This window comes from Hyalella azteca, unplaced genomic scaffold (genome assembly GCF_000764305.2).
Source record: "Hyalella azteca isolate HAZT.00-mixed unplaced genomic scaffold, Hazt_2.0.2 contig6106, whole genome shotgun sequence".
NCBI classification, from domain to species: Eukaryota; Metazoa; Arthropoda; class Malacostraca; order Amphipoda; family Hyalellidae; genus Hyalella; species Hyalella azteca.
Window position 1 is genome coordinate 58,331 of NW_025936275.1, and position 14,930 is coordinate 73,260.

The following is a 14,930-nucleotide window of genomic DNA, read 5'->3' on the forward strand; positions in this document are numbered from 1 at the left end:
GTGATGTTCGTCACAATATTTTAATTTTATGCTCTTCTCCCCCAAATAATGAAGGTTGCCGTATATTCTGTATATTGGATAAGTGAGCATGTTGGTCGACATCGTTGTAGTTGGTTCTCTCGTGACAGATTATATCACGTGAGTGCTTAGATTCGTTCCCAATCTTTTATCTTACGTTGCGATATCAAAGACAAACAGCAAACAAATTCACCTATTTTGTTTATACATTAAATATTTCTGAGAGTTACTATTTATGTGTGTGCTTGGTCATTCCTCAATTAATAACATACATACTTTTGCATGTCATGTAAATGATGTAATATGGTATTATTCGTGTGATGGTCGACAATACTTATCGTATTCGAGTGTAGACTCTAAACTTTAATTTTCGTTGAACCGTGAAACATCAGCATACGGGGTTGGGGTTGCAAAATTGTAACTAATTTGATGATTTATTATTAATAATTAATAATTAATAATTAATAATTATTAATTAATAATTAATATTTAATAATTAATATGGTCGACAATACTTATCGTATTCGAGTGTAGACTCTAAACTTTAATTTTCGTTGAACCGTGAAACATCAGCATACGGGGTTGGGGTTGCAAAAAAGGGTATTTACGAGGTTTGCGTGCAACTCCTTCTAATGATTAAAATTTTAAGGTGAAGCTAAATAGGATAATCAACATTCACGCATTTTTTTCTCGTCACACAGTTTTAGCCTTTCGTATGCGTAGGCTTCATCACAATTTAACATTAGCCATAATTATTCAGTCCAGAATTGCGTCTGTTAGATCATAAATTTAATTAAGTTTTCATACACTCACCTTGTGTTAATCAGGTGGATCATGAATTGGTGCGGAGCGATTTAAAATTCTGTCACTAATTCTTTAAAGTTATAATTCTTATCAGGTTGCGACGCCTTATCATCCCTAATCTGCTTTTGATATGGCATTTTGCCATCGTTCACTTGGCCAGTTTCTGGACTTCATGGGTAGACTATAACAAAATTAACCACGCATACGGACAAAAACTAATCTATCAAAACTCTTTTATTTCACCCGCTTACCCCATCTTATTGCACTCAATAAAAACATACATGCTAGGAAACACTCACTATTACCAATCATAGGTATATAGTCCCAGTGGTTAAAGTTCATAGTACCAAGATTGGCGCAGAGAGGCGCGGGTTCGATCCCAGCTCTGTGCGCCAGTTTCTGGTCAGAATCGGCGAGGAGGCCGGGCGGTTAGCACAGCAGAATTGTAGCAGTGAGTTGCGCGTTCGAGACCGCAACAAGCTGTGGATGTTCTGCGATGTTAAGAATCGGCGACAGGCCTACGGCCTAATAAACGCTGAAACCGCTATTATTATATTATTATTACACCTTCGTCAGGAGGACACCTTCGTTCCCCCGGCCCGGCGAGACGGTGTTTGGTCATGGGCTCAGCATAGGCTTCGGCGGCAAGGGAGCCAACCAGTGTCTCATGGCGGCCAAACTCGGAGCTGCCACTGCCTTTGTCGGCAAGGTGATATCACGATTAATTCAACCGCTTCTTATTTTTACCATTTACCTTCTTCTTTTTGCCATTTTATTCCCGTCAGTGAATAATGTTTATTTAAATTTATTTAGTTTCTATTCTCGGTTCCTTCGTAAATGAAGTAATGTTTATCAAAAACAAATAGATATTAGTCAGCTACTGACCTATGTCAGCCTACTGAAAACTCAAGTGTCTGTGTGAATATAAGTTTAAGGATGAATCGATACTGTATAGAATACAGAGCAACCAAAATGCTCCGATAAAGAATTAATAGATGTGTGCCTGCTCGCTTAGATCAGTTAGAAATAAATTTCTGATTTTGAGCGGCTACATAGAATTACTATAGCATACGTATAAGAAAATTATCTTTAGTTAAATAAAATAAACAATTAGTATTTACTTTAATTCAAGCCAACCCGCACTGTAAGTAGGAAAGACATGAGGAAGGAAATTTGTGATTGGCTCAGCTCTGCTGATTCTACTACATTTAGGACAACGTAATTTAATGAAGTCAATGTTTTCAATCTTAAATGTTTCAACATTTAGTTGTTTAGCAGTGGACGGGCTGGCAGGCCTGTTGGAAAGAAAGGATTATTTGATCCGCACCCTCTGCCTCTAGTATGGTGCCTGGAAGGTTTCATGCAAATCTTCACTTGAGGTGCACTGATTGTAGTGTGACATGGTAAATTTATCGCTTAGTGCTGGCCTGTCATCACACTCGTGGCTGTTCGCTAACCGCATTCGGTGTTTTGTGTACCCTTCCTCTAAGATAGTAACTAAAACAACAGGAGGTATAGCATACGAAGTGAAATGTAAAAGCCCGGAATTGACGGAGAAGGCGCTGTTTAAATTGTATAGATTTCTGGTGTGTTTTTGAAGTTGTTTTGGGGTAAAATATGGGGAAGGGAGTGAAGGGTGAATTATGGTTCAGTATTTACTGTGTATAGATTAACGGTAAGTACATGATTATTAGCAAAATAAAGAGATTAGTACTCTATAGGCGTTTTCACTTTGTTTGTTTTTTATTGTTTTACATATTATTTGTTGTTTTTGGAATAAGATGATATGATGGTATAGGGGATGACGATGGAGATGATGATGATGGGAGTGAGTCGCTTGAGTCATGATGTATGTTGTGACTGGAGTTGTTGGGTTTACCGAACTGGTTGGTCTTTGGTCACGTCTTAACTTTGTGTCACTCTCGGTGAGTCGTCGCTCCGTAATCGCGCATCCGACCACTGCACTTGGGCGCGTTCATTGAATAAATTACGAACCAAGAGCAGATGGCCCGTTGAGTATGTCAAATTAAGTGGTGTAAAGCTCATAATATTTTTAATATAACTATATCACGGGCTGGTTACTGACGACGGGATTATTGTGCGGCATTTTAGTAGCGTTACGGAAATATACTAGTGTTCTTTCCAGGATTGATTCTTGTTTCAAACTGTCCGTGACGACAGCTTACGGACATGTTTTTTTCCATGGAGGCTAATTAATTGCGTAAACCATTAAGCGAAATTTTAATCATGTGATTCAATTAACATCTACATGTTCTTCACATAGTATCTTCATAAATTCAATTTATTTATTTCATGAATGAGGACCATCGTTTTATGCTTGATTAGTTCATTGTTTAACTCAGCTCGGGCACGACGCTGTGGGTGACAACTACCTGGATGAACTGAAGCGCACGACCATCAACATCGATCACGTCACCCGAACATCTCTTGCGCAAAGTGCCGTGGCCAACGTTGTTGTGGATGATAACGGTGAGAATGTAAAATATTACCTTTATGTATACTATGTTTCATTGTATTAAAATTACATTACTGTATTCTTCTGTGTGATCACTTTCAATTTTGGGCTTGAGATTAATGATCCTCGACGTTGTTGTTCATTGAAGAGTTAACAATATTTTCACATATCCTGCGCGATTCTACGAGCAAATTCATACATTTAATTTAGTATTGAGATGTCCCTATGCTAATTTTATTAGGAACTATGTTAGAGCCGCCTCTCTGCTACGAAGGAAAATACTTTTCATCGTATATGACGTACCAAACGGCACCATACAACTTCCTACATTTAAAAATTTTTTTTATATGGTATAATATGATTCTATGGACGATATCAGTAATATCATCCAAACTTAAATTATTAAGTATGTGGTTTTTAAATTCAGTTTTCTACTGATATTATTTAATTATCGTGTTTTATCATTCATTCCGTCATAATAATGCAGCTGCATTATTGAAGAAAAACCCTACCAATGGTGGTGCGCAAGCACATTGGAGAACCAACGTCTTGATACAAAATAGGCGATAAAAAAGTTTCAGTTATGATGGTTTCAGTTATGGTCCGCCCTTTGCCAGGCTTGTATGGCTCAATGGAAGGCAGGTAGCGATGTTGCTGCCACGAAGTCTGCACTCGGGGATTCCATATTATGATGGCCGAAGGAAAGAAGGAGTGTAGGTGGACATCGTTTCTGGTGCGTCGGACCTGCAGCTTCTATTGGTGCCCCCTTGTTGCGCGTGTGACTTGGCACAATTCTGAAGGAGGTTGGACAGCATTTTGTACAGCATGCATGCTTTGTCTGCCGTTCTCTTCAGATGGAGCTGGTCCAACTTGAGCCTGGCTACGGTACCATCTCAGTGGCACTGGATGTGAGGCGAAAGTCACCTAGGATTATGCGGGCCCTGCGTTTAACTATCTCAAGGGATGTCTTCAGGTGCTGCTGATGTGGATCCCAGGCCGGTCATGCATATTCCAGCACCGGTCGTTCGAGGTCTTTGTAGCAGTGAACTTGGACTTGTGCTGCGCATCCCTTCAGCTTTCGGTAGGCGAAAGCTCAGGACCGGTTAGCTCTGTCTGCAGTTGTCTCGATGTGCTTCCCCAGTGCAGAGTTTCTGATATTTCAACGCCGAGGTACTTGGTGCTGGGAACTTGTTCCAGCGCCTGTCCATGGAGTGAGTTGGTAGTGGGCATTCTTTTCCTCTTCCTGGTGACTGACAGCAGGTGGCATTTTTCAACGTTGAAGGCCAAGTGCCACTTTTGCTCCCACAATTCCTGCTTTTCTAGGTCGTCTTGTAGACATTGCGCGTCAAGCCGTGATCTTATATAAGAATACATACATGAGCTTGTCATCAGCAAAAAGTCTGACTTTGGCGCTGATTCCTTCTCCGAGGTCCTTGATATATATAAGATGCAAGGTCGGTCCAAGCACGAGCCTTGTGGGACGCCGGAGAGCACAGGGCCCATGCTGGACTTCCTCCCCTCCGCGACCGGTTCGTCCAGACAAAACCGGTGATCCACTGCCTGACCCTCCCACGAATGCCATAGAAACCCAGCTTCGATAGCAGTCGCTGGTGAAGCACCATGTCGAACGCTTTGAAAAAGTCAAGTAGGTAATATAGTATCCATCTGGCCAGCCAATCTCGGCAGCAAAGTCTTCTACTGTCAGAATCTGCTAGATGATGCATGACCGGTCCCTGCGGAAGGCATGTTGAGAGTTTATGTTCCTCTTGTGTTCGTCCAGGTGGCTCGTGATTGAAGAACTCACAACGTGCTCCAGCAGCTTACAGCAGATGCAAGTGAGAGATATCGGGCAGGTAATTGTCGGCCTGGCTCAGGTCTCCCTTCTCGGTCATTGGCTAATTCCTCAGCAACCTCCCTCAGCAGCCGGCACGGGATGCCAACTGGTCCTGGGCCTTTATTGGGTTGAGGCGTGCCAGTAGTTTGTAGACCTTATTCTCTGTGATGTTAATCTCTGGCATTGTAGGGTGTGGGCTGGTATCTAGGGTATGCTGCATTTGGAAAATTTTCTCCCGAGTAAAGGCAGTGCAGAACTAATCGTTCAATATGTCGGCCTTGGTCATACTGTCAATAAAGGTGAGCCCGTCGTTGCGTTTGAGTGGAGACCCACTGTGTCACTGCCTCTGCTCTTGATGAGTCTCCACAGGCGGTTGATCGATTCTTCTTCTGGCAGGTGTTTAACGTATTGCAGGTAGCTCTGTCTGTTGGTTCTTCTACTTTCTTTCTTCAGACCTTTAGAATGTTGCCAGTCTTCTATTCTGTTGCTAGTTTTAGCCCTTCTCCACGCGCGATACTTGAGTCTTGATTGCATCTTTATTTTGTTGTTGATTCAGGGCTGGTGGTACTTACTATACGGTCGACTGCTTGGCAGGAAAATGTTGTTCCATCATATCTATGAGGTGGCTTTGGATGCTCGTCCAAAGTTCGTTGACAGACTGCGTGGTCTACCGGCACAAGTCGCGGCTAAACTGCATTGTCTTGGACCTGATGGTGGTAAAGTCCGCTATATTCTAGACGCCAACTGTCCTAGCTACGGGCTTGCGACCTGCTGCCTCGATACGGCTGTCTACTGGCGATGTCGTTATTCCCAAGTGAAAGGATGGTGGAGGATCTGGTGATGAGAATTGATCTATTTGTGAGAAATTAGTCAAGAATTTGCTCGCCTATTCCTGTCTTATCGTTCATTTGGAGGAGCTTCATGTTTGTGACCTCTCCAAGAAAAGTTTGTTGATTCTATATGGGTACTGCCTCGAGGTCTTTGTCTTGTCTTTCCAGTTTATGTCAGGCAGGTTAAGGTCGCCGCCGATCCAGACAACGCTGTCGGTCTTCATCTCGTTCAGAGCTTGAATGATGTCTGCCATTTGCTGGTCGCAGGTGTCTGCGGGGGATCTGTAAAAGGATTCTAGGATGAGTGGTTCATTTTGTGATGCAGGCGAGAACTGCATTGTTAACATCCCGGGATCGAACAGACTGATGACCGTTGAGGATGTGAACGCTGCTGCTGAGGTTATCAAGAGCGCCAAAGTGCTCATCTGCCAAAATGAAATATCTTTCGATGCTACAAAGGCAGCCCTTACCATCGCCAGACAGAACGGAGGTCAGCATAGTTATTTTTCTTACAAATAGTATTCGTTGAAGTGCATTTGACATATGTAAAAATTGAACTATGGAACACGAATTTTATTTCCGGCGATGACTGTGATTAAGCTTCCGTGCTTTTGATTGCAGTGGTAACGGTGCTGAATGCAGGACCAGCTGTGCCAAACCTCGATCCAGAAATTCTCAATAATTCGGATATTGTTTGCGTTAACGAGACTGAGGTAAAATGTCCGCAATAATTGCTCGTTCAAAATTCGTCTCAGGATTCTGAATGGTCTTATATGCATGATGTGCATGACATAAAATTTCAGTTAAATTGCTAAATATGCTAATAAAAATCATTAATTCGGTTTTATGTGTGGCGCATGTTTCGATACGACGATACCTCCGTTAATATGAGTGACTAACGTAAATTAAAGCATTGCTACTTGTTCAATGTGATCTGAAGTTCGTTAGCATTAATCCTGAGTATAAAGATTGTTTATAAATATTAAATTAATGAATTATCTTGTCTACATAACATGAAAGTTTTGCAAATTTATTCAGACATTGAACAAATTTGGAGTATAAAATATTGGAATATAAAACTCGTTGATTTTGAGTAATTTTAATCATTTGAAAAATTTCTGACATCTTTATAGTTTCATTTCTCACCGAAGAGTTATGGTTAGAATAATGATCATGCGATGATAGAAACAATACTTTCCCTCACTCGTCCTAATGTACTTCTGGCCCAGCCAGGCTGAGGTGTTGACGGGCGTCCCAGTTTCTGGAGTAGCAGATGCCGTGAGTGCCGCCAAGGTTCTCCTGACGCAGGGCTGTCGTGAGGCGGTCATCACCCTGGGTGCTAAGGGTGCAGTCAGTTTAGACTTGACCTCCCTGGCCGCAGGCACCGACCACGAGTGGGTTCCAGCTGAGAAAGTCGTTGCGGTTGACACCACGGTTAGTTATAAATTCCTTTTCTAAAACTAGATTATATGGAGCGAGCATTACTGTTATCGCAGGGACAACTGCTTAGTCAAGTTATTGAACGATTTTTAAGGTATTGCTCTAGGTCCTAAAACAATTCCTTCTCTCAAAATCAACAACATATGAGCAAATTTTAGCACATAATAAAAACGACCTCATCTCATACAAACAGATTGTTAAAATATTTAATTTACAACCAATTCACTTCTTCGTCACCGCTCGATGAATTTACTGAGGAAATTCCGGTGAAAATTATTAACAATCCTTGTTAACCATTTAGAAATAATCAACATGTAGAAGCGTTTGATTTTAAACCGATTAAACACAGGGAGCAGGCGATGCCTTCATCGGTGCCATGGCGTTCTACTTGGCGAAGATGCCAACGCTGCCCACGAAAGAAAAGCTGAGGCGCTCGTGTGCCATCGCCACGCAGTCTGTCCTCAAACCGGGGGCCTGGCTCAGCTTGCCCGCCAGAGAAGAGTTACCGAGTCACCTCTTTGACGAATAGACAGGAAGCAATTGCACCTCTTTGACGAATAGACAGGAAGCAATTGCACCTCTTTGACGAATAGACAGGAAGCAATTGCACCTCTTTGACGAATAGGCAGGAAGCAGTTGCACCTCTTTGACGAATAGGCAGGAAGCAGGTGCGGCGCCCGGCACTTCCCGTTCTTGTGGAATGACATTCCGAACAACAAAAGATGCAAAAGCCGAAATATATTGAAAAGTGATGTGTACGATTTTCATTCAAGTAAGATTTTAATGCTGAGAACTGAAGAGCTCAACTAAAATGTTCCAATTACTTTCATACACTTTCCGGGTTTTAAATAAGCCCCAGTTAATGCAATACCTATAGGTTGAGAGGAAATATAGTTAATTGTTTAGCCTGTAGGAAATTTTGGAGATAGAATGATTATTGACGGGGTTTATTTTGTTGTTGTTCTGATGTTGAGAATGAACTTCTCTTGTTCGCTAGGGAAGGGCTGTAGGAACCTTCATTTTCTGTGGTTTCTATCATAATATTTTGTTACAGTTTTTTATTAGAACACTTTGTTTGAATTTGGGAATTTGAATGCAATATTAGTATATGTGCTAAGTGGAAGGAGGTAATGTTAAGAAATAATACCACTCTAAATCATTTTTTCAATTGTCCATTTTATTTAGGTTGTAGAGACTTCCGACATTATCTGGGAAATGTTTTTAGTTTTTTGTGTCTTAATTAAAGCTAGTGAAGACTACTGAAAAGCATAACGCTATTGTGTATAACTAATATATGATATATATTGCATGTGAGTAAAAACTGATGACACTTCTATGATCTGAACCTCTATATATGACAGTGATGAGTTGTAAGAAACGTTGATAATCACAAAGAAATCCAGAGCATAAATGATGCCGTGACAACGGGTTTGCTATGCCATGCTTAGTGTATCAATTAGCACCTCAACAGTAAAGTTTTAGAAGCAATTAGATGTAAATTTTCAGTAACTGCCATTAAATCGAGCTTTTCTCTTGTTGCACCGTGCATGTTTACAAGTTCCTGGTGGCTATCAATAGTAACGTCCGATGAGATCTTTTTCTGGGAAGCGAAAAAAAAAGTTCATTCACGGAAATTTTGTTTATCAACGATAAATTCTCAAAGATCCTGAAGATGCGTCAAGAGTTGCGTCCAGCAGATTGCCAACTACACATCAGCGAGTTTTAAATTAACTGGACATCTTATATCTATCTCTGTTATTGGTCGAACAATTTTCTCATATAGCGCAACCGTTGTCATTACTAAACTGTAACAGGCTTGAGAAAAAAGACGATGCTGGTGGGATGGCTCTATCTTCAGTGGAGTCTGATACGTCAGCGCACACAGAGAATAGGCTGACTAGCGATGTAGATTCAGAATATACCAATTCCGAATAAATCTGCCTATCGTGAATCATTTGTGAGGGATGTGAGCGTTTATAACCTTGCGGAATGTGCTCGGAAAAATCGGTAATCTTGAGGTGCCTAATGGAGAAATTATTAGCAATGAATGAATTATTACGCCGTGTCCACTGCGACGTATAATAGCGAATTAGTCACAATATTGCTACTGTTGGCGAAAAGTACGCTGATCGTCCTCTTCGAACGCGCTTATCGTCACAGCCTACAGACTTATAATATTGTGCAACAGGACGCAACCTTAAAATGTTCAATCACTTTGCTACAACCCATCATAGTTATAAAAGGAAGATTGCCCCACACAATTGCACCATTAATGAGATAGATTTTTGTGTTTATTCAAATTGGAGGATTAGAGTTTAATTCTTGCTAAGTTGGACTACCACACTAGTAGAAAATGCACCCAAATAATTAGATTCCGAAGTATATAGCAGGATCTTGAAAGCAATTATTAATCTAAATTGAAAGATCGTGACCAGCAGCCACCCCAATAAAAAATACTGTAAGGTTTAATAAATGAATTAATTATAAGTAACTAGTAAACAATACTTAGATATTTATAACCAAAGCTTAGCACATGAACCAAATGAATAAATCTAATATACAGGGTGACACAAAAAAAAACAGAGCTCACTAAAAGTCTTATAACTCCTGAAATTTTATTCAGTTTGAAACAAAAATTCTATGGAATTATGTACAACCTATGTAGCCAACATCTGCAAAATCTCAATTCTATACCACAAAAACTCTTTGTTCTACAGCCGCTCAAAATTGCTCTGTAGTCTAAGGCATCTCGAAGCTCACACGTGGTAGACTCTTAGATCAATCCGTCTTCTTAATGAATCTGAAACAAATAACAGGATTACTTGAGTATTGTGGAAATTATTCAACTTTTTATGAGCTCTGTTTTTTTTGTGTCACCCTGTAGTAATGAAATTAAAAATCACGATCCTATGATTTTGATGCGTCGGGGTGATCTTAATTAGAGCAAATCGTCCTTCGAAGATTATGGTCGCCAGCAACAAACTATCTACTGCCAAAAAATCCAAAAATTGAAGCAGGATTTAATTTCGGTTATATTTTATTATGGTCACAAGCGTCGATTGATCTTATATCAAAAAAAATTGAAGCGAGGAATTAAACGGTGCCTGATCAAATTCCCGCTTCAATTTTTTTCAGGGCAGGATATGAGACCGTTGCCAGTGACCGTCAAAAATTGAAGCGAAAATTAATTAATCTGACGCCACATAGTTTTCGCTTCAATTTTTTTATGTACAACAGCGGCGAGCGAACGATTGGCCGTTGCTAGTGACCATAAAAATATTGAGGCAGGAATCAGACACAATATACGGTCACTAGCAAAGGCCTACACGTACGTACTATCATCAAATAGAAGCGGGAATGAAATCAAACTCCGCCTGATTCCCATTTTAATTTTTTGATAGTCCGATTTAATGCCCGCTTTCATATTTTGACGGGTGGTAAAGAGTACGTGTTGCTTGCGAAGTTTTCAGCTCATTTCCCACGCTCATGTAATACTAAACTTTTCTAGTATTAAAATGAATCTAAAATCTCGGATCTCATGCCACCAATGCATGTGTTTGCTTATTGAATTTACTATTAATTGATACGCTTTTCATACTTATGATTTATTGGATATACTTACATACAGAGCTGGGCAGCGCTACTTTGAAATGTAGCGGCCGCTACCGCTACAGTAAAATGTAGCGCCGCTACATTAGCCGCTACAATGGCCAAAATTATTGGGAATCTCTAAATATTTATTGATCTGCTATTGGGATATACTCATAAACATTTATTGATAATAAACATTTTCAAAACATATCAATGCAACTTTATTGCAATTAACCTAACCGAACTAGTAGGGTAACATGGGGCAGCGAGCCCACTGCGGGTCATGGGCCCATAGCGGGTTTCTCGCTAAGTATGGCAGATATTGGTCCGTGTTCTCTACCGCCGGTCGACAGTTTCACTGGGATATTATTAAGTTATTTGTGAATAACTGTTTTAGCAAAGATAAAAATTTTTTTTTGCTGCTATATAAATAAAAATGTTTTCGATTACTGTAGATGAAGCTTTTGAAATTACTTTGGATTATATTTTGAAAGTTATATTTATAGGGGTAATTTTGAGATCAAGTTTAGACTATTAGCTTTCAAAATAAAATGTTGACACGATATAAGTTGAAATGATACCTAGTGGGGGCAACGGGCCCATGCGTGTCACGGGGCAAAGCGCCCATGGTGAAATCTTGTGTTATACATCATTAGATTTGTCTCAATGACCTTTTCATACTATGACTAGCTTTTGAATTACCAATCACACTTCATATTGCATGATTTTTCGACTTGCCGCCTCAAGGCAGCAGGTTTTGTTTCTATTTATGCGTATTTATGACCCCTAATCGAGTTATTGACTCTTGCCTTGCCAAAAGTTGATTTCAGTCAACACCAATGAGCCAAAAGTTCTTGAGTTTTTATGGTGTTGGCTGAAATCACGATTAGGTACGAATTCTCCGCACATAATATGTGGATTATGGACGAAACTGGAACAAAGTTTTTTTCTGATCAACTAAATATATTTTTTCTAGTCAAGGATAAATTTTTTCATGTCAAGGACGAATTTTTTATCGCAAGGTTATCTTTTTCAAGTCAAGGATATATATTGTTATGTCAATGAAATACTTTTCTTCACGTCAGTGATAGATTTTTTAAGCCAAAAGTATATTTTTTTCAAGTTATGGATATGATTTTTTGAGTTGTTAATAAATGAATGAACGTCATGTTTTTTATTACATTTTTCTTATTTTTAACTGTAAAGTGTTGTTTTATCATTTTTAAACGAAAAATATGCAATTGTGGTAAAGGGACCAAGGGTGGGCGCCTTGCCCCAAGCCCATGGGCCCATTGCCCCAGGGGTGGGGCAATGGGCCCATTTTGACACTTTTTACAAAATAGTGTTTCATGAAAAATTGAATAACTCTATAGGCGTCTAATTCACATCATACATTCCTCATTATATGTACCTTTAAACAAAACAAAGAACCACCTCGTATCAATCAAAACTTCATTAAAATTTTAGTTTAAAAAAAGTGGGGGGCGAGCTGCCCTACGGGTTAGATACAGTAAATAAAAGTTACAGTTATTTATATGTTTTACCTTCCCTACATGGATGTCAACTTTAATCTACTATTCTCAAAAATTATCCACATATATGTACATACCTATCAAAAATTAGTCTTTTATTTGTATATATATGTGGATTATTTTTGAGATTGGTAGATTAAAGTAGACATCCATGTAGGGAAGGTGAAACATAAAAATAATTGTAAGCAAACTGAAACATGAAAAAATACCATTAAGTGGTATCTGGTAACAACTTAACAAGTAACAACTAACATGTTAACACTAGTAACAGGCTGAGGTTAACAACATTACACTGAAATCTTTCGTACAGTTTTATTCTATAATTTATATTATGTATGTATCATGCTGGTTTTTAAATAATATATTTAATACTATTTAAAAAAGACTATTATTATTACTAGACTTTATACTATTTGAAGACTTTATCTATAAATGTAGCGGTAGCGCTGTAGCGGCAAAACCTCGTATCGCTACTTATATATATGTAGCGGGCGCTACCGCTACCGCTACCGCTACTGAAAATGTAGCGGCCGCTACATGTAGCGCGCTACTGCCCACCTCTGCTTATATAAATCATATGTATCATACCTAAGATTGTTTTTCCCTTGATGAATAAAATAAAATTTAACTTGGCAAATATAGATTATGGTGACTGATGTTGTATCGTATTTGAACAAATTTACACGATTTATACCATTTAGATAAAATAGGATGATTATGCAATAAAATTATTTTCTATTAGGATGGTTACGGTAGAAAAACTCTCATCGGCATTATGCGTCACTTAATATCAAGTTTTTTTTTTAATTAAGTGTCAAATTTGCAATGCATAATGCAATTAATTAGTTAATAAACAAGACCATTTCCATTGCAAATTTCCGAGCAGTGGAATGAAAAATGGTTGTTGATTATATTTAGGTTGCTGATTAAAAATATAATCGTTAGTAAATAAATCAGTGAGTGCAAAAAATAAATGAAATTAAACTCACCATTACTGAGTGCTAAATGCTTACGTAACGTGCGGAGCGGTGATTTACATTGAATAAGTGGTTGATTCAATGTTTCATCACCATGTTTGATCACTCCGCATTCTGTGCGTTAGATAGTTCATGAAATCTTAACGTTGACCCTCTGACACCAGTCGCGGTGATTGCTCATATAAGCTGCACCACCAGTGCCTGCTTCGTGTTTATGTCGAGTGCGGAGTGTTGCTTTGCACTGTGTAACTGGTTGATACGCCTTTTCCTAATACTCCAATTTCTCTCTGATTTTGATTCTTTCAAATATAAATATTGAACCTGTAAAACCTTACGCGATCGTCAGATTTCAAAAGAAAATATGAGCATCGTTATAGAAGACTTAGAAGTAAACAATGAGTTTGCTTCCATACTAGCAGATTTATTATAATAATAAAGGTTGTGTTGTTTATTGCCCAAGTTATTATAATATTCTATTACAAAATTAACGGTCAAAATTACGGAATAATACAATTCTCCGATGCATCAGAATGATCATTTATTCGCCACATAGTTTCGATTCATGAGTAGGGGTTGGAGAAAGTCAGTTGCGTTCACGGCGATAGCACGTCTGTCATTTGAGCTCTCTAAAAACCGGTGAATTTAATTTTAAAGTATTAGCTTTTGCACTTGCTTAAAATAATCATTTTCAAGTTATTTCTCTATAAAACACGACTGGCTTTCTCCCTCAGAGGTTTGCCAGTCTGCATTGCTTTATTTCATTATTATTTTTGTTTTCTTTATTTACTTTATTACTATTATTATTTTTTTTTCAGTTTTGTTTCCTGTTTCAATATTTGCATTTGTTTTCAAATTATTGCCTTTATTTTAATTATCCTTTGGGCTTTGAGTTTTGTGCCTGTGGCCCTTTTCATAAGGAGTTGACTCAGTTAAAGTTGGTTGACTTGGTTCATCATGGGAGATTCTGGCTGCCTTGCTGGGTCAGGTTTTGGTCCTCCAGAGTCATCTGGAGTGGTGGAGACTGGTGAGTTGGTTGAGATGATGGAGAGTGGTGGTGTAGCTTCTGGAGTCTCTGTTGTTGAGAACTCAGACCCAGACAGTGACAGCATCATTGAGGCTACCCCTGCCGTTTCTGCTCGGAAGCGCAGGAACCGTAACTCGGGTGGTTCAAGTGAAAGTCTTCCTGGCAGTAGAGCAAAACGCGCAGCTGTGAATAGCAAGGGGCTACCGGTCTTGGTTGCATCAGTACAAGGACATGAACATCCCAATGGCAGTCAGTGTCGAGTGGTGGCAAAGCTGCCATCAAATTCGACTTTGCAGAGTGCAGGTTCTGGCCAGACCATTTTGGTGAAGGCTCAGGGACCTAACCAGGGTTGGCGATTTTTTTGATTTTTTTAAAAAAATTAAAAAAATCAAAAATCGATGATT

At 39.2% G+C, this 14,930-nt stretch overlaps 1 protein-coding gene across 1 annotated transcript; it reads left to right on the forward strand.

The window, feature by feature from the left end:
• The first annotated feature begins 54 nt into the window (after window positions 1–54).
• On the forward strand, window positions 55–8,736 carry LOC108670805 (ribokinase). Its single transcript, XM_018158300.1, has 7 exons — window positions 55–138; window positions 1,399–1,531; window positions 3,186–3,312; window positions 6,288–6,452; window positions 6,584–6,675; window positions 7,196–7,396; window positions 7,752–8,736. The coding sequence occupies exons 1-7, from the start codon at window positions 89–91 to the stop codon at window positions 7,929–7,931; spliced, it is 948 nt and encodes a 315-aa protein (XP_018013789.1). The 5' UTR covers window positions 55–88; the 3' UTR covers window positions 7,932–8,736.
• The last annotated feature ends 6,194 nt before the right edge of the window (window positions 8,737–14,930 follow it).

Excerpts from the sequence above, each read along its gene's own strand:
- LOC108670805 (XM_018158300.1), top strand. The coding sequence starts at position 89 with ATGTTGGTCGACATCGTTGTAGTTGGTTCTCTCGTGACAGATTATATC. Across the intron at positions 1,532-3,185 it reads CCACTGCCTTTGTCGGCAAG|CTCGGGCACGACGCTGTGGG; the intron begins GTGATATCACGA and ends TGTTTAACTCAG. Across the intron at positions 6,453-6,583 it reads CATCGCCAGACAGAACGGAG|TGGTAACGGTGCTGAATGCA; the intron begins GTCAGCATAGTT and ends TTTTGATTGCAG.